Here is a 26,344-nt window from a genome sequence, read left to right on the forward strand (position 1 = left end):
AAGTGTGTGTAAATTAGTGAAGGTTGCTAACTTGCACCTTAATAATACTTATAAAAATGATTGTAAATAATCAAGTGGGTGTATGTTGTTAACTTGCACCTTAATAATTTTAGGTGGGTGTAGTTTACTAACTTGTATCTTAGTGTTTTTAGGTGGGTGTAAGTTAGCAGCCCCCTATATATATATATATATAACGTTGGAAATTGGGTATAACGTTGGAGAGTAGTGGAAGGAATTTCACCTAGGTAGTAATTGAATTTAATTGTAAATGGGTAAGTTTTTAATGTGGAGATTTGAAAACCCAGGTCTTGCATTCAGTTGCAGAAACGGTGAAGGAGAAAGGTGGAGGGATTTTGGAAATATAATAGACTATGGAGAGACACAACACATGGGTTTTAAAATGATATTTTTTAATCTCAGCCTTTACTTTTTAATCTAATGGCTGATAAACCATTCTCACATAACAAACTCATTCTCACTAGATATGTCCTATATATATATATATATATATATATATATATATATATTAATTTACTATAGAAATGTACTAAAAGTTCTTTTTCAAATGTGTATGTAGGGTAACAAGATTCAAGATTTATGTGATTGTTAAAAGAAACTCTCATTTATAAATTTTAGAAACAACTCAAAGAGGGTGTGGTTTACATTATGTCGCTTTGTATATGTTTGATTGTTTTGATAATTTGTATTTTTTTATTCAAAGGGCATGCAATACATGTAATTGTTTGTACGTAACTCAATTTCAAATTCCAACAATCTATGAAAGGAGATGTTGTCTATATTATGTACAATTTCCATGTTACACCGAATGAACAAAACGTCAAGACAACACCCAACAAAAATTATCTTGACTTAATATTATGATCAAAATAGTTGATAATGGTATTGTACCTTAATTCCTTTTTTTGTTTCATGATGATTTCCTTTTAAAACTTCACAAGTTTTTGGTCAGCGAGTTTCAATTAAATTACTTATATTGGATATTTATTGAATTTGTAAATTTTGTAGATGTAATTGGAATATTTGCAAAAGATTGAGACAGTTCTTTTATTGATGATGAAATGAAGAAAGTTATGTAAATGAATTTAACCAATAATAGGTTGAAGAAAAAAAAGTTCTAGACACAATGTTCTTCATTTCACCATCATTGTAATTGACTTTAACTTTAGCAAGCATTCCAATTACATCTACAAAATTTATAAATACAAATTCAATAAATATCCAAATAAAGTATATATAATTTATAATATTATATTTAATTTTATTGAAACTCAGCAACCAAAACTTTATAGGTGAAGTTTTGAAAGGAAATCAACATGGTGGTGGAAATAAAAGAATTATAAGGTACAGTCACATCATCAATTATTTTGATCTTAGTATCGGTAGTAAAGTTAGGATAATATTTGTGGGATGTTGTCATGGCTTCTAGTTTATGAAATGTAACATGAAAATTGTAAATGATGTATACTCTCTTATTTCACAAGATGTTGGAATTTGCTAATGAGTTCTCTAGTAACATTTGCATGTATTTATGACTCTTTATAAGAAAAAAATGCAAATTAGAGTCTTTACATGAAATCAAAATGATGTATGAATTGCCAGCCATTTGCAAAAGTTCTTTGAATCAGAGGCTGCAAAGAAAACACACGATGAAAAGTGAAAAAAAGTGTAATCTGTGTATAGGACAACTGTGACCGTAAGTTTTGTCAATTCTTATGCAGTTGTTTAATTAGAGTTTAATGTTCTTAAATCATCTGATTGTGAATGTTTAATGTAATGAGATTTGGTTGATTGTACATTGATGTTCTATTGATTTTGTCCAGATGCATAAAACGTGTGCATTGATCTTATATTAAGAATTAAGGATTGTGTTTAATGTGTAAGGAAGATTTGACATCAATGTACGAGAATGATTTCCATGCCCGTTGACGTTTTTAAGCATTGTGGTTTTTTTACTCTGTTTGTTTTAAAAAAAAAAAAAAATCGATTTGTTTCAATGAATATTTTCAAAATATCAAATTTTTATGATTTTTTTATCATAGATATTTAAAAGAAAAACTCTAAATTTTTGAAACCAATAATTAACGAAAAGCACGAACATGCTTTGTAGATTTTCTCTCGCCGATGGCCATGATTTCTATAAAAACCGAATGTAATAGTTTTCAAAAATTTTAAAACCGCACAAGGACACATTCTTGTGTATATCCTTCGTAATGTTTAGTAAGACTCTAAATAAAAATATTAATGGTTAAAATTGTATATTGATGTTTGTTGTGGTTTCTTCTTCAAAAAAAAAAAAATGTTTGTTGTGGTTGATTGCGACATGTATTTAGAAATAGATAGAGTCTTAATTTAAGTCATGATATTCAAATGGAGAATAAATCATTTATGTCAAACGTTTAAGTTTTAAAAAATTGTAAACATTCATATTCTTAAAGTTAGTTAGGTGAAGAAGTAAAAAAAAAAAAAAAAACGGAGGAATATATCATTTTTCTAATGTTTGGCTCAAGAAAACATGAAAAAAATATCAATGTTAGACCCGAATGAAAGATCTCTCTTTATTAGTCGGAGACAAAACACAAATTTTATATTTTTACCCTATTTACTTTTCTTCTCATTTTATCAAAGATAAAAAAAGAATATTATATTAATTATTTATTTTATTTAATCTCCCTTTTTCATCTGATCAAATGCAACCACAAAGAAAATCAAAGCCACAAAATTTGTGTACAAATAACAACCAAATCATTTTCTCATTAGATAGTGATAGCATAAGTTACAACATGATGCATCAATTGTTTAACTTTCCCATGACAAATGATCAAAAGGTTAAAGCTACAAACAAGTAATAAGTATCGATGCATAGAAAAGTATATTATTTATCACCATTTTTCTCCAGTTTCCTTGCAGGCTAATACAATAAGAAAATACTTAACTTAAACAGATTTGACAGAAAAATGCAGCAAGCATTAGAGAGGAGGAAGTCCCGGTTCATAGAGGGGAGGAAAGCAGCAACGGAATAGACCACAGCAGCATAGAAACCATAAGCTGAAAGACATAAAATCAAGAGAACAAATACATAGTCAATTATTTCATCTTTCTTTCTTTCTCATATTGCTTAGTTTAACAGGAAAAATATATGCAATACTTCGTATCTAAGACATGGTTATGGAAGAATATACGGCGAGCAAAAAGAATTGACTTACCAAGAATCCAAGAATCCTCCGATAGGGGGAGCTGGACCTAGCAACGGTGTGCTCAGAGGAGGAGGAGGAGGGGGAGGAGGTGGTGGATCCATTACGTACTTACAAGTTACAACGGTTGCTTCTTCAGTTCTACCATTCAATAAATATGTAAAAGTTGAATAACTTGCTTTCAACAAGTCAAACCTTTCATCTACCATTCAAAGGCTGATAATTCAATGCCACAAATTCCACCCCAACTAACATAACATATAAACTTTGTTAAGCAAACAATAAAAAGGTACTCACTAATAAACATTCATTTTCTTAGAATAGAGAATTTAGTAGATATACAATATACAATTTCATGTGTGATATATCTATTTGTACATATATTTGCAAATTTACAATGATTTTTTACATGTATCACATCCGATTCTTTGACAAATAAAGTAGAGCCGGAATCATGTATACTTTTCTGTACAAGTAGAACAATTCAACAAATATATTTCTGTTTATCTAAAACAATAGTGTATCATAGTAAATGCTACGGATATGTAGTAGTGCAATGCATAATAGAACGTGTATGCTATCAGGGGAAACTGATGTTTTCCATGCAAAAGGATTCCAACCGAGGCTCGGATAGGTCTACCATTTCCTCTTCTGATGCATGCCACTTCTCACCTTTTGAAGTCAAGAGGATCAAACTTTTCATATACTCGGTTGAAATTGTATCTACATCTTTATCTTCATTTCCAACACGAAGATCGTAGTCAGTACAACGCGGCAATGAATTGTGAGGTGGATATCTACTCAATGAAGATTGTCTTTGCTGTTCTGCATCATCATCTCGGTCCTTTATTTTCACAAGAAAGAAAAAAAAGGTGAAGATAAGGCTTTATGTTCTTGCTATAGTAATCGGAGGATACGATATGTTATGGTAACACTTGCCAGTGTAACAATCTGACAAATGAAATTTTCAAAAATTTAGTTCTGTTTGGTTTGAGAAAACGTTTGCTATTTTCATTTTGTGCTCTTAATTTTAATTGCAAAATTACCCCTTGTTTTCATAATGTTTGAACATGAATAGGTAAAAACACTTTATCAAACTAGAATGCTGAAGTTAAGAACTGAGGATACAACGGCGAAAGTGCTTACCTGAAAAAGGCACAATTGAATGTATCTTCTCCTTCTAGATTTGGTTCGAGAAATACTTGAAAGAATTAAAACAACTTCACTCATAGTTGGTCTATTATCAGGATCCAACAGTAAGCACTCCTTTGCTAGGTTTGCCATTATATGCACCTCATCTTCTGGGAAGTTTCCTTTCAATTGTGGATCAGCCAACTCTGTCAATACTCGCCTACTATCTTGTAAGCGAGGAGCAGCCTAAAACAAAACAAGTTTGGCAATCTATATCAATATAATGAGTGTCCATAATCTATTTCTTAGTAAAACTATATGCAATGTTCAAACTAAAGTAGGTAATTATCATGGTCATCAAAATTCACGTTTATAAATGGAAAATGAGACGCATTAAAAAATACAGCTCAGGATGTCTGAGCTATTATACAAAGACCCTTCTCAAGAACAAAACTTTGTCATAGTCAATGCACAAGTTGAGGGTCAACAAAATCCTTCAAATGTGAACAATGTAATAATGGATAAGTTGATTTCTTCGTAGCACACACTCGTATGGTTACATTTAATCACCTAATTTTCATATTATAATTGATGTCTACATGTCAATGTCGGTATTGTTTTCAATGTCTGTGCAAGTGTTTCATAGGTTGATTTACAATACCCATACAACAAGGCTTTCTTCTTTGCCTGCAGATTTAAGGATTGGTTGGCGACCACTGATAAGCTCAAGAAGAACCACGCCGAAACTGAAGACATCTGACTCAATAGAGGATCTCCCAACAATTGCATACTCAGGTGCAAAATAGCCAAATGTCCCCTTCATTCTTTGTGAAGAATATGAACAACTTGGGAGGCTATCAGATCTCAAGTCTTTAGCCATACCAAGATCAGTTATCTGCAAATTGATCAGATAAAAAGTTTGTGAAAGCTTACTTCAACATATATTCATTAGGAATTTGACAGTAAAAATTACATGACACATCAAAACCACTAAACATAAGAATTTGTTAGAACCATATAGAAAAACCAAGACTCATACTTTTGCTTGCCAATTTTTATCAAGAAGAATGTTTGTTGATTTGACATCTCTGTGCAGAATTCTTGGCGCAGCTGCTTCATGAAGATACTCCAAGCCCCTTGCAGCTCCTAATGCAATTGTAACACGAGTAGACCAATCCATATTTTTTCCAAAAACTCCATCTAAACGGTCCCTCAAATTTCCGTTACTCATGTAGTCAAACACAAGTAACCTCTGAACATTTTTTCCTTTCAATTCTGAGCAGTATCCAATCAATGGCACCAGATGACAGTGATGAAGTCTAGACAATAGTTCAATCTGAACCAAAAAAATATGTTAACTAAAATGAATGCTTTAGAAAGAAAAAAGATAATCTAGGCTCATGTTTTTTTATGTAGATACTAAGAAACATTATAACATAGCATGATAAACCAATGAAAACTGAATATTGTTAAGATTAGGTACAACCTCTGTGAAAAATTCAGTGTCTGCTTTAGGCCCTCCTTGATCTTTAAGTCGCTTGACTGCCACATTACTACCATTTTTCAGTTGACCACGGTATACATAACTACTTCCACCTAGTCCAATGAGGTTTGAAGCTGAAAAGTTTTCAGTGGCATTTTCCAGTTCAGAAAATGAGAATTGAATAATATTTCCATGAAACGTTTCTCTTTGATTCCCAAACAAGATAGAGGCTTTTTGAAGGCATCCTAACGAGAGAAAAAACAGAAAAAGGTAAATAATAACAAAATATAATAATAAGGTAGATGAAGAACTTTGGAGTCTGTATAAAATCCAACAGATTGAATCAAGTACGTTTCAACTAACAAATTAGGGATAGTTAACTCAAAACCAATCTTACTTGTAATATGACTAATAGGAGAATTTATAACGCTTTTTGTTTCCGGAACAAAAGAAGTCCTTTGACTAATGAAGTTGCTGGTACTACTATAACTTGTTTCCTTATCTGATGACGAGACCATTGGTGATTGAATAGGATGATGTCTTTCCCTTCGGCGAACATAACATACAACAAAGGCGAGTAATGCAATGATTGTGCATGTAACACACATTATTAGAATGATTATTACAATCTTGCTCGAAATGTGTGACTTTGAACCTAGTGTCATCTTAGCAGTTCCTGCATGACTCAAAATCTTAAAATTAGTTCGAGTATCTTAGAAGAATCCATTCACTTTTTCCAGGAAAGTAGTGGGTTATGTCATCATCAATAAGACACAAATAAATTGAAAGTAAATCATGCTTCAAAACAAGAAGTGATTTAGAATGAAAAATATCTTATTTTTTTCTCTTTGCCTGAGAATCTCCACATACATAGTCTTAATGTGGACACTTTCATTGCGATAAATACTTTAATCAAAAGAAATTTGTTTTAAAACAACTTCACAAAGAATCTCCAAATACATAGTCTTATATACAGATGGATTTTTATTCCATGCAAAACAATAGCTGGTTAAGTATCAATCCATGTCAGTTTTCCGGAAGCATCAACTGAACTTTCAAGATGCTAGAAAAAGGGAAGAAGGAAAGATACCCCAGATGCAGTTGCAGGCAATAAAGCAATTAGGATTATGGCTTCCGGCTGCCACTTTAGGAAATCCATTTGAATCACATATACATGTCCATATGGATGAACTCTCTTCAGCATATACATGAAAAGAAAAATTATAAGTAAAGCGGCAAACAAAACAGTATTCCGGATGTGATCACAGATTTCGCCTAAAAATGGTGAATACACTTATGGCCTTCCTACCTTAAAGCACAATCAACTGGAAGTGGTAAATTTATCAGCACAAAAAGAATTGCTAGTATACCTGAATGGCAATCACATGACTTGGAACAATTAGAAATAGAGTATCTCTGATTCGCTCGCAAAGAACATTTACATTTCCACTTGTTTCGACCACTATCAGATGGTTCCTTTGCTGGTAAAACAAGAAGCAAAAGGTAAAAATGAAGAGTATTGTGGCTAATTTAGATTATACACATGACAGAGGAGAAACTTGTAAACAGACCCTCTAAAGACTTAAAAATGAAGGAGTGAAGTGTTCAAAGGATGCTCAACAACAAATCAAAATCTGTCATATCTTTCTTTCACTTTTAGCAGTTAAGCGTTTAAAGACCAATAATACACAGTATCTTACATATGAAAGTTGGAAAGCCAAAAACCAAATGAATTATCAATCGTGGTACTAACCACAAAATGAGTGCTGAAACCATAGCAAGCTAATAACAAGAGCAACAGAAACTTTGAGTTGATGCTTCATTTATTCCAACCTATATATCACTACAAGGAAAGGAAAGAAAGGGAACATTTAGCTCTACATGAATCTAAGGGAAGCAATTTTCCTACGTTGTGAAAAAAACAGATCTCTAAGGTGAATCTCCATGATAAATTCATGAGCAGATAGATGGTAAGCACCATGTATGCACCATAAATGGCTTCAATATTTCTAAAGTATGAATATACAAGAGCAAAACAAGTTTCAATCTGAAAAATAAACACTACCAAGCCATATCATTCAACAATGTATAGATACGGTGGAGAAAATCAAACTATAGAAGTGTATACGAATAACTTGAGAAGTATATGAGCTCTTAACATTCTGCTGAAAAACTCAAAAAACCTATCCTTATCTTCAGTAGTAAAGATCATAGATTCATAACTGGCAGAAAGAAAAGGGAAGTGGCATATTGGTGAACCTGTTAAAGGGAACAAAGTAAGCCTTCAAATTGTCCTTGATCCAATCATCATTTTCGGAAAAAAAAATATATATATGAACTAGCTAACAAACAAAGAAAAACTGCTGACAAATAATCCAGAAACGGTAGTAAGACTCAGGTTTCAGTTTCATTTTATCTCTATGTAACGGTAAAAAGAAAATGCCAGTCATTTCATGTTGAATAAGTAGGTAGCAACTCTTTGTGTCTGACCGCTACTTTGTGGCTTGTGAATGTAAATAAGGAAAGAGAATAGGAAAGAAGAAATGAATGTTTAGCCTACAAGCACTGTAATAGAATGGACTCTTAAACTACCATGAATCAACAACTGACTGTGTGATGAGCTTAAACATAAAAAGGTTCAATAGAAGGAGGACACGTACATTTGAATGCTTCCATGGTCGGTCACATTAGACAATAAATATAGGTAATGAGCTGGTAGAAGTGTAGAACTTCCTTTATGGATTGATTGAGATAGCTTCTATATAATCCAAAGCCTAGGAATGGAAGAATGAAATTAACAACTGCCAAAAGAACACATCCTTGTTTCCATCTGCAAACTCTTGACAATGATGAGTTTCACTGAAAGTGTTGAGAAATGCAAGAAATTTGAAGTTGTTTTAGCAAAGTAGTGAAAATTATAAGAGAGCAGAATAATTAAGAATGATTAGCATCTCTGAGAAAGCAAAGGCTAATTTTGTTTTTTTATCTGGTTTCCTTGTTTTGGAAAGAAGTATTAACTAACTAATTCAAAGAACTAAGTGAAATAAAGAGAAAACAGTGAAAATTTTGGAGTAATAGGAGGGAAGTCATCTTCAGAAACCTGCATGTGTTAATCACGTACACATAACATACTCTTTCTTTCTCTTTCACAAAATGAAAGTAAAATATGAATTCCTTAACATCAACGTTGGTAAACAGATAAGAAAATAATTTGGAGAAGAACTAGCATGGCTAAACAGGCAATGACAACATATAGCATCCAGCTCTATATAACAAGTAAACCCTTCAAAAACCTCAGCCACACAAAAGTGGAAATGATAATTCAAGTCTACCACTTTTCTGAAAGCAGTCACTTTGCTTACTGAAAGGGACCCTTTAACACCTTCCAGTTTTGTTTAAAGTTGAAAATGTGAAGAATTTTCTAGTGAAGTAAACGTAAAATGAGAAGGAAACAAGAGGAGTGATACGACGAACTTCAAGTCACAAACCCGATGAATACTATGCTCATAGCACATGAACTAACTCGAGAGGAACAAAAGGAGACACTAAAACAATAAATTCCATGACAATATTAATAAATGTTAATAGTAATGATGAAGAAATCTAAAACTGAAAAACATTTACTAAAACATAGAAATCACACCCTATTAAAACTGGGTATAAAAAATTATAGGAAAATACCAACAAGTATCATAAGGGCATTGTTTAAATAGTCATAAAAAGTTTACATGTAAAAAATTATGTATTTATCATTTTGACAAGTATTTGACTTGTATTTTCAAGACAGTTTTCTTTTACAAATTCTTTAAACAATGTCTTTATGACACTTCTTAGCATGACCCAAAATCATGCGAAACATTTAAAGATATGGTGGCAGCAATCATGATGAGTATTTTACTAATTTTATCGAATTAGCATCCAAACTGCTTTTTGTATTCAATTGAATCAACTAATAGAAGTACATACATTCATATAAGTATGTATGTAGCTAAAATTTGAAACCCCAATGATGTGTTGTGTTGGGCACACAAAATCACTTGAAAAAAAAAGACTATTTTATTTGTTCAAAAGGAAAAACAGAAGGAAGAGCACCCACTAATCAAAAAGAATCAGAAGAATATGACATGAAGCATTTACAATTCATAATGCCTAAAATCATCTCCTTTCCTTCCTACTACCTATCTGGCTTTAAAAATAAAAACTAATCTCTAAAGAGCAATGTAAAATTCCCATGATTATTTTCTTTGTTGCCGACCACTAAAGGATTTAGTAGGTCGTAGAATATTTTCAGATGATTGTGGTGTCCTCACAAGAATGGTCTGGGAACGTGAAACCATGTCAGCCATGGAAGGAGTTTGGTACGCACGCACAAAGCTGGTGGAGTCTGTGGAATCACCTCTTGCAGTTGCTCTTTGCCCTAAATGAGAGCTCATTCCTGACAGTACATAAGCTCTTCCAGATTCTTCATAAACACGTCGAGTTGTCATTCTATCCTGCATCTCCTTTAGTTCAGCAGAAAGAGAAGTACATAATGGATCACCGGCTTGAGCAGAAATAGTTTCAGATAATGCCCTTTGACATCTTTCTAGGACAGAAATTGCAGCAGTGAAATCACCACGTTCTGCTTCGACTCTAGCCTCAGCCATTGCCTCAGTAGCTTGAAGTCTATTCCTTTGCCTATCTACTTCTATTGATACAGCTTGATCTCTAGCCACATTAGGTCTCTGAATCTTCACTTCACTTGTTACATCCAAACCCTCCATTTTTGTGATGGGGTCACTATAAACACATGTAATGATCAACAATGACATCTCATCACTAGATTTCTCAACTGGAATATTGAGTGTCACTAAAAAGTCTCTTTCTTCTTCAGCATACAAATCTCCTACCTTTATAGAAGCCATTCTTGCATTGTTAGTCAATGTACTTTGGTAACTTCCTGCTTTTACTGAACTAAGTTGCAAACGAGACTGAGCACACCGAACTTCTACATGTAGATCTTGAACCACCACACTTAATAGTCCCCCAATACACTGAGCGAACGCATCCTGAATCACTCCCTCAGCTTCAATAAAGGAAAATGTGCCTCCAGAAATCTCAGAGATGGAATGCATCAAAGTAGCATCATGATCAACACCAAAACCAAATGCATGCACTGGTATTTTCAAACTTTCGCCGTTAGTACGATGAATGGAGTTCGGAACAAGTGAATGATAACCTTCTCCAATACCAGCCGTGGTACAAATATTATGGGTATCTTGTCCATCAGTTAGTAACATGATACCACCCACTGGATTCTTCCATCGACGGTCAACAAACACCTTAACCCCTTTCTTCAATCCTTCAGCAATGTCTGTTCCACCATTTGGAACCAAAGCGTTAATTACACGCAATGCCTGCTGTCGCGCAGCATCATTCATCCGTCGTAGAGGGAAGATGCGACGGGCTGTTGATGAGAACACAATGATAGAAAGACGGTCTGAGGAACTCAGATTTTGTATGACAAAACTCATAGCTTGTTTCAGTAATGCAATCTTTGAACCAGTCATGCTACCACTTATGTCTAGAACTGTGACAAGATCAACTCGAGCACGAGAGGTCTCAACTGAAGGTTCAACATTGCTCCTGCCACCATTTTGTTTGATGGAATAAGGGGGAGCCTTAAGATGAACCAATACAGTAAAGTTATTATGAGAGTCTGATTTTGAAACAGCTGAAACTTCAGGATATGTTGTGATCTCCATTCTATTTTCTATGCTATGATCAACATCATTAACATGATGAGTAATTGAAGTTTGTTGATCCAAGACTTCATCATCGTCGTCAAAGATAGTTGGTTCTGTTATATTATGACTATGATTAAGACGTGACGAACTCTGCCGAACTGAACCATTCTGTCGCGAGGAAGAAAGTCTTCGTAGTATACCTGACCAGGTGTCACCTCTTGGTTGAGAGATGTCATGGGACACATTGGATGCAGTATTTTGAAAAGGAACTTCTTTCCATTTTGCTCTGCAAACAGGGCAAATCTGATTCCCATATCTTACATTAGATGTGATGCATTGGAAATGGAAAGAGTGAGAACATTCTGCAGTAAAAATGGCCTGCCCCTGCCCTGGTTTCATTGCATTCAAGCATATGGCACACGTTCCCTACAGAATGTAAAAGAAAGAAAGAAAAAAGTGAGGAAAATAAAACCCGAAGTGCTAACGTAAAGGACAACTGATATATAAAATTTTATCAACAAGTTTCCTAGTAGACATTAAACAAAACTGTACAAACTTTGTACCCACAAACCAAGATGAAATAAAATAAAATAAAACCATGTAGATGATATCATTCAAAGCATTGTTTAAAACCTTATTCAACAATGCTTAGTAGAACCAACCATGTTGATATAATCTAACCCGTAGAGCATTCCTTTCCTTAGAATGTAATTTAGATAACAATGCTATTTGTTACAGAATTTTCTATACAAAATTGTTACAAAAGCTTAATGGCCAGTCATAATTGAAAAAAGGGGGAGGGGAGCAATCTTATACGGAAAACAAGCATTTTTTTCATTTGAAAATTGTTTTTAACAAACAAAAAAAAAAAAAATGTAGCATTCAGCATTTCACATTTATAATAATCATCACACAAAAATCAGTAACAGAAATTGAAGATGTCAAACATGACTTCATGGATAGTGGTCATCTTATAGAGTAAACAAGCATCCAAAAAATCACAACAATTTTTTTTTAATTAATAAATTGTTTTAAAAGAAGTTTTTGTATCATTCAGCATTTCTCTAACATTTATAATCATCATCACACAAAAATCAGTAATAGAAAATGAATATGTCACACATGACTTCATGGAATAGTGGCCATCAATCCACCATCTACATTAACCAAGGCACCAAACTTTTAAAAGAAGGAAAAAAACCAATTTAATTATTAATCATATAAAGACAATACTATGTACTTTTAAAATATACTCCCTCCGTCCCATATTACTTGACCTAGTTGACTCTATCACGTATGCCAATGCACAATTTTAAACTTAAAATTCTTTAATAATCTAGTAGAAAAAATTACGAAAATTTGATATTTTGAAAATATTAATCGAGACGAATCTAACAACATCTTATATGCTATATTTTGTTTTTATATATTAGTAGAAAAATAGAGTCAAAACATGTTACATGAATAGTGCAAATATTCTAAATAGGTCAAGTAATATGGGACGGAGGGAGTATAAAATATCAGATATTGAATGTTATCAGTTGTTTTCAAAATCCGTGAAGCTGAGCAATTAAGTATCCTGTATCCATAGATAAATACAAAAGTCACTATTAGATTATTTTGTCTTGATGCAGGTCCACCACAAAAACCAGTGCATAAAAAGATGGAAAAGAATACTATCTTTACCAAAAACTAGTGCTGTACCCGTGCATACGCACGGGTTGCGCCGTTGGCGCATTTTTTTTTGTCAATGTTTATAATTTAATTCAGGAGAGTAATATTGAAAGTATTTATATTTTTAGATGGGCAAAATTTTTAAAAAAAATCACCATTTCATGAGAATTAAAAATATATACTTGTATAATTCGCACGCTTAAGTGGTTATTAAGTTTTATATAATTAATTATGATATAACTGACCCCACTTATTAAGTTTTCCTGGATCCGTCACTGCATATAGATATGGTTTACTACAGACCAAACCACATGCAAGCTCAGTTTCTCTGTCATATCTTAGTCAAAGTATATAAAATACTTTGACAGGGAGTTAAGAAACATATTACTCATACAAAGTTATAAACAAAATTTGTACATAAAGTCATTTGTATGCTTCAATGAGAAACGACCTAGTATCTAAACACTGAAATATTGTAAATATCATGGCTGGATATAAAGTTCAGCCATGATATATGTAATTGATTAAATAGAGTAAGAAAAAAAATTCAATTCAAGACAATTAATAATAGACAAAGGGACAAAAAAAAGTGAAGGTGGACATTGCATTAACATAACAATCAAAAGACATCTCGAATAAAATAGTTAAGCAGGACATGTAATTATTGGAGTTGTGATAACAATTGATGGGAACAACGTTAATTGTTTGAAGATGATGCAGGTAAAACTTGTACTTCAACAACTACATAATATTGAAAAAGATAAACCTAAAAACTGTCCTAATCGTAGCGTGTATAATATTATAATTTACGATATAAGGAGTAAATGGCATTTTATGAGATGCAATGCATAGAGAAACTACAATAAATCTACCATTTATAATGTGAAGTTGGGTAAATCACATGTAATATAATGTCATTGGTAAAAGATCATATTTTTATGATAACTATGTTATAACATGCGGTGCACTTGATTATGGCATATAGTAGACAAAATGATTAAAGGATAGGCACTTCATACAGAAAGTATTTCAGACACAGTCATAGCACATAAAGTCATATATTGGAACACATACGTGATTGTCATGGATTGACATGTCAAAATAAACCAAAGATCAAAAGATAGGTGGTTTCAAAAGCATGTTACAATATAATACATGATAGTCAATAAGCTTCATCTTATTGAACACTATTTTGAAGAGCATTCCTGATAACTCGAACATGAAGATTCAATGGTGGGTGCTCCAGACCAAATAAGAGCTGATCATCCAGATTGAGGTTGAGATCTTTAGCTAGTTGATACCAACCTAATCCTATGGAGTACGCAACAGGCTTCCTTTTAGACCTTTTGACTTTGCATTTTAATCTAAAATTAGTTTCCTCATTAATTAGAATCATGTTATACACATTTGATAACCCAGCAGCTTTGGCAACCCACCTTGGAAAGTGCTGCAAGAAAATATATATGAAATTTGTTATAACATGGTAAGAAAAAGATATATGTGGAGTCATTTAAAAAATGGCAAGGATGACAGGTTAAATTGAAACATGTTACCAGGGTACATTGGCCTTGGGATGTAGCGGTTGACACATTTTGAAACCATTCGAAAGGATATTCAACATGGTCTTTAACATATAAACTTTCCTCTGGTTTATCTGTCGCTTGTTCATCGATAATAGCTTTGCAATTCATATGCTTCATGGCAAAACCTTTTGATATGAATCGTTTTCCATTATTTCTGACCAAACCAACATATATCGGATTGACATGTTTAGTAGGATCAGCCAGTTTGATTGCATGATAGTTAATAGGATGGTGAATACCAAAATAAGGTATATCATTTCCTTCAATATCAATTATCCTCATGTTGTAAACATTACCATGTGGTTGATAATCAAGAATGACTCTTTGTGGTTCTTGAAAACCACAATAGGTTGCAATAATGTTTCCAGGTCGAATAACACCTTCAGACAATATTTTTGAAGTATCAATCTCAAAAAAATTATCACAGGGATCCTTGATTGACCCAAAAATATCCATCCCAATTTCATACTTCCAATTTTCAATGAACACAGATGGTATTGATATATCAGCCTGGAATGCAAAGGATTCAGTAAATTACGATAGTAGTGTATTGGTTCAAATAAATTAAAGATTTTAGAAATTGAATGAAATAAAAGACCTGATCTGGTGTGATGATTGTTTGAAAGGATGTTGGATGTCTGGAAGAACTTCCTTCACCAGTATCAAAGTTTCTAAATATAAAATTTTGGTATTTAGAAAAGATAGTTAATAGATGATTTAGTAATAATTTATTAAATAAGCATAAAATTATAATTAATCTAAAGAAAAGTTCAGTAAACCTATGTTATGAAAATAATTTGATATTTGATGAATATTATTGAAAATTGATATTGAGTAAGTCAACCAATTACAATCTACAAATAGGTTAGTGAGTTGATAAAATTTGAACTGAAACAAACCTGTTTTTTGCAGGGTCCGTGGTTGATCTGTCCCAAATTGGGTATCTGAGTTCAGTGCATATAAACACATATAAGAGTGAATGAATTTAAGTAAAAAAACATTATTAATTAACATGATGTTAACAATAAAACATACAGAGCAAACTGCTTCATAGGAAGTCTTGTAACATAACTATAAAAAGAGAGAACATTAGACAATGTAAACCTTAAAATACAACATAAAAACTAATGTATAATAATATGAAAAATCAAACTGTTTGTCCTTGAAGAAGATTGTATATAATGATTTATTGTAAGATAGACAAACCTGCTTTCTGTAGGCACCATTGTTGAATTGTTGAAAGTTGTTATAGGATGAAAATGACGAAATTAAAGGGATGTTTAACTGGAAAAGGGAAAGTGGAATCCTACCTTCATCAAAAGTGGACATAAAAGCATTGGAACTGGGTATGGCTTGGATCGGTGAAATGTACATGGGTATGGGCTTGAATGAAAATTTCGACCCAAATCATTTAAGTTGGGCTTAGAGTAGTGTATATATTTGAGTGGATTGTATTTGGTAAATAGACAAACATTGCACAAAATGGTTTGTTGAGTAATAATGTAGAGATTTAGATATCTTCTTACATTATATTACTTATAATGTAAGAAATTGGAATAAATGCATATATTTGGTTTGTGTTTTGAAAATCAATAAGTGAGTTATGGTAGTTACGTATATGTCGAATAAATATTTGAAATATAAATCAAGAATTTTTGATAGGATTTGGAAATTTAAAATATTTGTTAAATTAATATACGGATAAACAGAATATTGTTTTGGTAGTCAATTAACGTTGTTTTGAAATAAGTAAAATTTTGGCAACTTATAATAATAATAAATTGATATTAATTGTAGCTTGTTGAGTAAGTAATAGGAGGCAAGGTTCCGATGTTAAAGTTCTGACTTAATAAATGAAATGTAATTAAAAAAAATATTCTCATTCAACATGGTACTTAGCATTAGCGAATAGTAGTAGTATTGACATGGTACTTAACAACTAAGACTAATTATAAAAATAAAACAGGTTTAACATCAACTTAAAGTCCATCAATTCAAAGACATACAACAAATAGGATGATTAAAGATTGAATTGGTATACAATCAAGGATTGAATATAGTTGGTTGGATATTTGAAATATAATTACTATGTATGTTATATGTTAAATATAACTGAAAAGAAGTTAAATATTGACTGCATAATAGGAACATATAAGGGAATTTGTTACATAAGACAAAAATAGAAGTTAATTGTTCATTACAGCACTTGGTTGGAAACTAACAGAAGCATAAATACATTTGAAAACAAAGGATACGTAGTAGAGGTGCATAATAACAGCTGGACGAAAACATACAACTTAATTGGATGGAAATCTAAGCATTGTTTTTAAAGACATGAACAAAATTACTAAGTTTCCCATCAAAGAACTTGAAACGCAGCACATCTCCAGTTTGATATCCACTGGTTGTGCAGAAATCCTCCCAACCGTGAATGAGTTTGGTGGTGAGTGTTTCAGCTGCTTGGTAATCAATAGTAGTCTTGACTATTTGACCATTGTCATTGGAGAGATACAAATAATCAAAGTCACCATTCCATATGAACTCATTGAAATCAGGTGGAAGGACCTGCATATAGACAACAATAAATATTAGCTTTTGATGCAAAAAGGATTGTAATTGACAGCCATTTGAAGATTGTAATAAATACATGGATTGGAATAGATTTATAATTTACCAATTCTGAATTGAAATCCATTTGCATAGGAGTCAAAGTGATGTCAAAAAAGAAAGACTTCTTATTCGGAAATCTTGTGCTTCTGCTATGGTATGAAGGAATATCAGCAGTGTTGACAATTGTTTTCCCAAGTGTGATAACAAATCTACTTTGACCAACATAGCTAAACATAATCAGCTTCATGCCTTCAAACTGGTAAAATTGTCTTAAGTCTGTCCAGCCATCAGTCAACCGTGGTAGAGTAGCTGAATTGTTGAAAGTAACTTGATGAGAATTCCCTTCAGCATCAATTAAATTCCAGACTGGACCCAAGTCATGAAATTCATCAGCGAATTTGGGGTTGATTTCTCCAAAGTCCTACATACACATTGTACATATGTAATGAGTAAATATTGTCTTGTTATAGATTCATATATATTTATATCAGATAAATACTTTTCATCATAAGTTGGTAGTAAAAAACATTCATAAGAGTAAAGAGCAGAAATTAAATGATCAAACCTTGTCTGGTAAATGGACAGTTCCAAAGCCTCCCAAAACCTTTCTCTTTGAGACTGCACGATATCCAGCCATGATGTTAAGCAAAGTTGAGAGGTTGGAGTGATATGTTTGATTGAGTATTATATAGAAAAGGTGTGTTGAGTTTTTAAATAAGTAATTTAAAAGTTAAGATGGATTGGTTATTGGAATGTTTCAAAGTAATAATTGATAAAAAGAATTTTTTGAGGAATGGATTAAATTGGAATCTGTGTAAAGATTCATGGAAGAACAAAATCTGGTTGAAAGATTTAGGTCCTAGCTAGTTATTAAGAATCTTAAGTGAGTTAGATAGTAGTTTATGTGTGATAGGATATAAAGCATTGTCATGTCTATCAAATTTAGAGTAGAATCCATTGAACTGTGAACCAAATAGATAAGCTTTCCATATTTACACTTTTTCACATTTCTTTGTAGGTGTCTTTAATCCAACGGAAAGTAATGCATATGGAAGGACTTGGCAACATAATAAAACTGATAATGTAATTAGCAGGTGTAATTAATCTCCACAATTGAGCTTAGGAAAAGAATAATAAACGGTTCAGTGAAGGAAATGTTACATTTGTATAATAAAACGTCATTATGGATTGAGTGGAAGTAGTATAAAATTGCATGGTATGTAATTTTAAGTTGAAAAGGAAAAAATAGCATAGGATTATATGTACTAATATTATTGTCCATGAAATACATAAATACAATCCGGCTATACAAATCGATCAGCTTGAATAAACGTTGTAGACTTGACATTTATGTACAGGATTAATAAGGGGGAAGTTGAATCTAATTATATCGTTTGGTTTAAAATTGTTTGATATTGCAAACATTTTCCAGCCCATTGGAGACTTAAGCTGAGTCTTGACTTCATTATCTTTGTTTTTGTCGACAACATCAAACAGCGTTATACATCCATTCTCACCGCACAACGTAATCATCAGATGAGGAAAATGTAGCTTAATATAGTTCGCGAAATCTTCTGGAAGAGTCTGCTAAAAGGATATTGTTAGTTATGCATATAAATGTAATAAAAAAAACTGGTAGTGATAATAGAAATGCGAAGGACTTAACTAAAGACATCTTGGCGAGTGTAGTGTGTTTGAGACTAATGTCAAAGTAAATTGCTATTGTTGGGTCTACATTTCTGCTATGAAATCGTGGAATTGGTGATGAAGAGTTCAGAGTTTTGAAAGATTTAAGTGTAAAAAAGCAACTTCCATAATAAGCTAAAACAACTATGACATTTTCTGCGAGATCGTAATGTAATTTTAATTTGTTCCATCCTTTTGTTAACAGAGGATAGTGGAAATCTTGGTTGAATCTGATAGTATGGAAACCTTCATCATTCCAAACACACCACTTGTTACCTAATCGAGAATAATATTTATCGACAAAAGTTGGATCAACTTCGGCATATGTCTATGAGATACGAAAAAAAAAACAGAGTTAGTATTATAGTAAAAATAATTTGATATGAATGAAAAGAAGTGGTTAAAAAGATGTTAGACCTGTGTATATAGTTGTGCAATATGAACATAGTCCATAGGATCAGATTGAAGAAAGTTTGTTATAGGTTCCATTTTAAATTGTATGATTTTGGGTTAGTATAGCCAGATGTATATATACAGAAAACAATGATGCAAAGTCTAATATTTTATATTTTTTATGTTAGGTATAAAATAATATAACGTGTACTATAATTGTGATTCATTATAAAGTCATTATGTCCGAAAGTAAAAGTAACCATATTTTGTAAAAATGATTATTTTGACATGATTATAATTTAAAAAATATAATCCATATAGTTATAAGACAATGTTCATATTTAATTTAAATTATTAAAATTATTCTTAGGTAGGTAAATTATAATGTATAATATATAAAATGAAGTATAAATTGTATAATCAAAATAAGCATTGTGTTTAAAATGAATTGGTTAACATTATGATTGATATAAGAATTATAGGGTAATTAAATATAAAATAGGAAAAGTTATAATTCAAAAATACATTTCAATGTTTACATTCAATAGATCATATGATTCTGATTTAATACATTAATCCAAACACAGAAAGTAGGTTTTCTTAAATACATGGACAGTACAAATATGTGGAAAAATAGAAAACTTGAATCTGATTTCGTTTGCCTCCTTGAAGTGATTAGCTTTGAAAAATTGTTTCCATCCACTTGTGATCTTGTATTTTTTCGAGTATTTACTTCTCTCAATTGAGCATTTAGTTGTTTTTGCATTGTTTCCTATCAATAATAGTTCCTTAAAACCCATGTTATGAATATAACCTCCAATGTGGTTGTCAAGTTCCTGTTTTAGAATGACATAGCAAAGTTAGAATATGTGAATTGATTGAATAGTTATGATGTTAGTAGTATAAGAAGGAACTTAACCAATTGATAATTAGTTGCAACATGAAACTTTGAGATAGTTATATCATAATATGGTGCACATCCATCTGATGTGCTTCTACTATGGAACCTTGGAATATAGATTGGAGATGTATAACCTCGGCAGATATGAAATTGGAATGTGTTTCGACCAAAGTATTGCAAGAACAAATTTTTATGTCCTCTGAATTTGTATACATCTCTTAATTTAGTCCATCCTTTGGTTAGGAGAGGGAGAGTGCTGCATTGATTGAAATAAATGATATGTATTCTTCCACTTGCATGGAAAAATCTTAGTTTCTTTGCCAATTTGAATTTACGTTTCATAAAAAAATGAGGGCATAGTTCTCCAAAGTCCTACATAAGAAAGGCATAAATATTAAATATTTGATGTAGTTTATAAAGTTGTAGTTGATAAATTCGAAATATGAAAAAAAACTATAAATTCTTGAAGTGTAGTTGAATGTTTTATGATATAATTTAACAAAATAACATTAAAGGTATATTAAAAATAATATAAATGAGGCAAAAAAAATAAAGAAAACTACCTGATTTGGAACATGACATAGATAGAAAACATCTAATATGGGGGGTTTTGGGCAGAATTTTTGTCTTGTAACCATGGAATGATTCATTGTGATGCTGATCAAAAGGAACTTGAAATGAGTAGGAAGAAATTTAATTGTTGAGTTTGCAATGGATAATAATGGATTTTGTAATTAGTTTGTGGCTTATATAGAGAAGATGTTGAATGATGTGATATAGATTAATCTTGGAAAATGGTATATTGAATATTAATTAGTGTATTTAACGTGATGTATGGTAGAACATATATAACATAGTGATTGAGAATCTTGGAATATGTAAGTAGTTAAAATGATATTTATTTATAAGACATGATGTATATATTATGAGACATGAAGTCTTAAGTTAAGATATTGGAAAACTACAAAGAAAAAGTGTTGAAGATTTAAAGAAAATTCTTATTTTTTATTCATATTGTATATAGTGGATATCAGTTAAGGAGGAGATTAAATGGTAAATTTCCGTAAAAAGATTGTAGAAAATATTTAGATGGATTAAAGATTGTGGTCAAAGAGGATATAAATGTTGGTTGTAGAGTGTAAGAGTAGTTGGAATAATTTTTTTGAGAATGGTGTTTGATATGTAGAATCTTCATGAGAAAAAAGAAATTTGATTGATTGCCTTTGATATGTTTAATCAACAATAGTGTTTGTATTGATTGTGTTAACTATTTGTGTAAGAATAAAGCAGAGGTAGATAAGTATAGAGATGTGGTAAACAAAGGAATGTGAAAAATTATAATTTAGAGTGGAATCGGAATAAAGGAATAGGGAAAAGAGATTTTACATAATGGGTTAAATAAATAATGTGTTGACCACTAAAAATTATTGAATAAATAAATAATAGAAAATGATCTATATATTTCGTTTGTTATTGTAATGAAAAAAAATTTAAAAAATCCGATGAAGAAATTCGCAGGAAAATATAAGTAAAACGTTATTGGTGGTCACATTTATATGAAGAAAATGTACACCATCCGGTGACTAATATAAGGAAAAGTGTGATTTTTAGTTTAATTGATTAAATGATGTATTTAGTCTTTATTATATACTACATACGTCATTTAATGAATGAACCTAAAAATCAAACTTTTGTTTATATTAGTGACCGGAGGTTGTATTTGGTTAATATATCGACAACAGACGCAAATTATAGAACGCGTATAAAAAAAGACATTACTTATAAATGTGACCAGATGGACTATATTAGAAGAGCAATTAAACAATGAGAATGAGACCATATGATGTAGGTAACATCAATGAATATATCTATTTTATAGGTTAGTGCAGAAAAGTACATATCTATAATACCTACTATATCTATGACAGTACTATTAGTAGCTTAGTTTTAGATAGCCTTGGGAATAAGAAGAATCTTAGAATTTTTCATGATGAAGCCTTTGAAATCCAAGTAGTAAAGAAACTAATAAAGGTAACTTGTATAGTAACCATCTTTAAAGAGTTGTAATAGTTTGAAATTGCATTTGATGCTCTAAAGTGGCGTGTGGTGTATATAGTTCATTCACATGATAATAAAAAAAAAATGTTCCACACAATTTCCCCGAATTATATATATGTATAAATTTAGGAGGAAAAAGATGAGGAAATAAATGTGGTTGCATGAATTTATTATAACAATGTTGGAACTATAAGACTGAGATGTATTTAGGAAATAAATACTGATATTTAAAAATATAATGGTTCTCAAAAAAAAAAGATCTCAATCTAAAATGTAATGAAAATTAAATAATACTTTGAATAAAAACACAATAGTCAATGAAATTTATGTTTACACATTCTTATAAAAGTTTTTCGAATAAAAACACAAAAAACTATAATTAAAATACATTTGGGTTTAGTTTTTTTAATAAGTGTGATTTTTTTAAATTTTTTTGCTTATAATTCGGGACTGAGGGACTATGTAATTAATTTATAATCTAAAAATGGAAGTACAAAGTGAGATTGTAAAAAAAATGAGACATAGAGTTAAATGTGATTTACATGTTATGTTGGTGTAAAATGTGCATTATTTAAAATAAGAGAATAAACTTTACTTCCATCATAAAGTTAAATGTGATTTACATGTTATGTTGGTGTAAAATTCGAAGTTTATCTCCATGATTATAATGTTATACGATTTTTTTGGCAATGCATTCTCTATTGCAATGTCTTTATACATTGTAAAATATAAATAGAATTGATATTTTCTTTTATATTATAAACACTATCAATGTATAATGTAATACATGGGTTGGGCCCAATAAATGTATATCATCAAAGTGTAAGTTAAAAGAATAAATTTTGATCTATGTTAATAAAATTTTAATTGTTTGGGATCGAAGTTAAAATAAGAATTCAGGACATGTGAAAAGAAATTAGTATCAAATTGAGGAAAAAATATAGTGAATCTGGCAAAAATATGAAAAGAATTCAGGATATAATTTTAATAGTGGTCATTGATGATCTGTTAAGTAGATGGTAGAGTGATGTTATAAAATATAATGAAGTGAAACAAATTTTCTTTATAAGTCAATGTGAAAGAAAAAACCTTAGATAGATACAACAACCTTGAAATATTACTAAATAATTAAATAAATTACAATTGTTTATCTATGATTTTTGATTGACTAAAATTAAGTGCAGTAAAAACATAGATCTAATGAGCAATATTATTTAAAAATATGACAAATTGTAAGATAACTATACGTCCTTTTTAATATACGATTAGAAGTAGGATTAGAGTATAGGAAAGTATGTATCTTGAATCCTTCATATTATTAAAAAGCAAATTACAATGGTATATCTAGTTTTCTTATATTTCTATAATATTGTATTATAAAAAAACTATAGTTAATTATATGAATCAATGAATAAAATAATACTTACCATAATGTATACAATACTAAGCAAATGTCGTTGGTATGGATGACTTATCAACTGGAGGCATAATAAAAATGGCATTATAATACTAAACAAATTACATATAATTGTTCAACATTATATTTGTTACAGAGACAATGATAGATAGATGTAAACACATATATCTGAAATACATACCATTGTACTTAAACACGAACAGAATTTAACATAACATATATATGAGACAATCTAATAAGATGGAAATAAAGGAAAGTTCATAACTTCAACACAAAGATACTAATTGGCAGAGATTCATAAGCAAATCACATTTTTGCAACCATTATAATATTTGAGATTTTATGATGGACAAATCGAAACTTCAAAACATCTCCTTCCTTAAATTTGTTCAACAGTGTAAACAAATTCCAGTCCTTCCCTAATTCAGTCCATGATTTGTTGCCTTTGTTCCTCTTCAGAACTTTGCAACTGAATTCAAATCCGTCAGGTCCAACAATTCGCACATAGTCATATCCAGTGCTTCTCACATAGTTTGCAAAATCATTCTTCAATGACTAAATAAAGTTGTAAAAAGATGTTAAATTAATCCTGTTTTATGTTGACAAAAACTAATGAATTGGAATTTTTAAGCAAAATATAAAGAAACTTACTAATTTAAATTTTTCGGCAGAAAACTTGGTGAGGGTAACTTGAAATTGTCCCGGCTCAAGGGCACTGTATCGATAGCTATGATAAGTTGGTAATTCCAATGGATTGAACTGGCGTTGCCCTACATCAATACCAAATAGATTGTCTCCATGATATGTCACCAAAAGAAACTTGTTGCCATTGATACCAAAAAAAGATCTCAAACCAATCCATCCTTTTGTAATTAATGGATGATTGTAGTTTTGATTGAACTCGACATTCATGCAACGGCCTCTGGTATCCATAATAGTTAAGGTGGCACCAAGTTGTGGAAAATGTTGTTGAACAAAAGTTGGATCAATCTCACCGTAAGGCTGCCATTGAATTGAACAAAGGAAATTGATATGTTAGTTTATAGTGTATTGAACAATAAAAATATAGGATTCATATCTAAAAGATGAATATATACAAAGTACTTGAAAAAAAAATAATGCATTTACCTCATCAATGATATGAGCAGTTAAAAAACATCCAAAGTTCCTTGGTTGCCATGTTGAATACATGTTGCAGTTCTAAAGAGATAAGGTAAAATTGAGAAAATTTATAGTTTGAGAAGTAGATGGAGAATAAGCAGATTTTATAACCAATATATTGCTTACTTATATGAGTTGTGACATAAATATATTAAAGTTAAATTGTATATGTATTGGATACAATATTCTCGATAAGAAGTATAAAAAAAAAAAGGTTAAAATTAAGTTGTATTGGATATTGTGGTAGAAAAAACGTTTAAACAAACTTATTAATACTAAATTTTGCTAGTTAAAAAATCTTTTAGGTGGGTTCGGCTCCGGTAACTACCAGGGTCAGGGCAGGCATCCGGACCCAAAGGGCACTTACTAAAGAACTTACAGATTACCCACCAACACCGTCATCACATCGGCAGCGGGAATCGAACACACAACCTTCATCTGAGAAGTGGCTCGTTCCTTACCAACTGAGCCAACATGTGTTGGCACTTATTAATACTAAATTTGAGATTAATAGTAAATAATATACTTATTATCATAGTTATAATTTATCTTATAAATAAAGTTGTGAAATGTGATTGAAATGCAAATTTTTCAAGCATAAACAATTAATAATTTTACATGGATATTAGGACTAAGGAATGAATTTTTGTACAACTTGTAAAGATAACTATTAATAGAGAATATAGTAATATATACTTAATAAAGACAAAGTTTAAATAAGGAAAAAAATTTAGAAATTGGATTATTAATAGTGTTATATTTGACGTATTTGTTAAATAATTTAAAAATTGGAAATAAATAAAATTTTAATTGAAAGAAGGTAAAATAAATTTAGTAAACGTTTAATGTGATATATAAAAGATGTCGGTGGTAAAACCGGGAGTTAATCATTTTAGACAAAAATGATACAATAGAAGTGATTAACATGCCAATGCATTCTCTGATACGTTACAATTATTTTTTGATTGACCAATTAATCAAAATTACATGAAAAATTAAGACCATGTGAAATATTGAATGATAGATTGGACTAAAGCAAACCACATATAAAACTTGTAAGCAAATTTGACATGACTGATATCACTATGTCAAATCTTCTATTAGATCATATCACATAAAAAGATATGGTTAAAGCATATATACAAACTTGTCATGGCTAATGCCTATTATAATTGATATTCCTTGTAGCATGTCTCTTCATTAGTTACTTTGGAACTAACCAATCTGCTATACATTGATAGTATGATGCAAATATTAATTATTTATTGGCATATAATTGAACAACCCATATCATGAAGCTGCTACAGGA

The 26,344-nt window shown here is 31.0% G+C and overlaps 4 protein-coding genes and 1 long non-coding RNA gene across 7 annotated transcripts in view; all 5 read right to left on the reverse strand.

Annotated features, from left to right (window-relative positions):
• Positions 1 to 2,871: 2,871 nt before the first annotated feature.
• Positions 2,872 to 3,366, reverse strand: LOC146950810 (uncharacterized). Its single transcript, XR_015027707.1, has 2 exons — positions 3,225 to 3,366; positions 2,872 to 3,066 (listed from the first exon to the last, which is right to left on the reverse strand). It is a non-coding gene; the product is annotated as an uncharacterized LOC146950810 (long non-coding RNA).
• A 192-nt stretch (positions 3,367 to 3,558) lies between these two features.
• Positions 3,559 to 9,704, reverse strand: LOC146950811 (receptor-like serine/threonine-protein kinase NCRK). Of its 3 annotated transcripts, XM_085746787.1 has the most exons (10): positions 8,487 to 9,704; positions 7,580 to 7,669; positions 7,197 to 7,307; positions 6,917 to 7,021; positions 6,224 to 6,502; positions 5,830 to 6,071; positions 5,383 to 5,679; positions 5,005 to 5,238; positions 4,359 to 4,589; positions 3,559 to 4,056 (listed from the first exon to the last, which is right to left on the reverse strand). In XM_085746787.1, exons 2-10 carry the CDS (start codon positions 7,647 to 7,649, stop codon positions 3,793 to 3,795), a joined length of 1,833 nt encoding a protein of 610 aa, XP_085602913.1. In that variant the 5' UTR covers positions 7,650 to 7,669; positions 8,487 to 9,704; the 3' UTR covers positions 3,559 to 3,792. The 3 variants fall into 3 exon arrangements, with proteins under 3 accessions (XP_085602913.1, XP_085602915.1, XP_085602914.1); XM_085746789.1 differs by lacking the exon at positions 7,580 to 7,669 and having other exon boundaries at positions 8,487 to 9,412; XM_085746788.1 differs by lacking the exon at positions 8,487 to 9,704 and having other exon boundaries at positions 7,580 to 7,767.
• A 23-nt stretch (positions 9,705 to 9,727) lies between these two features.
• The window catches only part of LOC146950812 (E3 ubiquitin-protein ligase WAV3-like), a 38,875-nt gene continuing 22,258 nt past the window's right edge, over positions 9,728 to 26,344 (reverse strand). The window contains exon 2 of the mRNA XM_085746786.1: positions 9,728 to 11,978. Coding sequence (XP_085602912.1) covers positions 10,062 to 11,978 — 1,917 coding nt within the window. The 3' untranslated portion in view covers positions 9,728 to 10,061. The remainder of the gene's footprint in view (positions 11,979 to 26,344) is intronic.
• On the reverse strand, positions 14,269 to 15,876 carry LOC146950813 (uncharacterized). The gene is made up of 5 exons (XM_085746790.1): positions 15,845 to 15,876; positions 15,709 to 15,753; positions 15,408 to 15,480; positions 14,780 to 15,319; positions 14,269 to 14,673 (listed from the first exon to the last, which is right to left on the reverse strand). Exons 1-5 carry the CDS (start codon positions 15,859 to 15,861, stop codon positions 14,404 to 14,406), a joined length of 945 nt encoding a protein of 314 aa, XP_085602916.1. The 5' UTR covers positions 15,862 to 15,876; the 3' UTR covers positions 14,269 to 14,403.
• Positions 16,994 to 18,056, reverse strand: LOC146950814 (uncharacterized). The gene is made up of 3 exons (XM_085747697.1): positions 17,985 to 18,056; positions 17,484 to 17,840; positions 16,994 to 17,374 (listed from the first exon to the last, which is right to left on the reverse strand). The coding sequence occupies exons 1-3, from the start codon at positions 18,054 to 18,056 to the stop codon at positions 17,123 to 17,125; spliced, it is 681 nt and encodes a 226-aa protein (XP_085603823.1). The 3' UTR covers positions 16,994 to 17,122.

Source organism: Medicago sativa, chromosome 2, assembly GCF_051527215.1.
Source record: "Medicago sativa cultivar Bolivia chromosome 2, Bolivia_mono, whole genome shotgun sequence".
NCBI classification, from domain to species: Eukaryota; Viridiplantae; Streptophyta; class Magnoliopsida; order Fabales; family Fabaceae; genus Medicago; species Medicago sativa.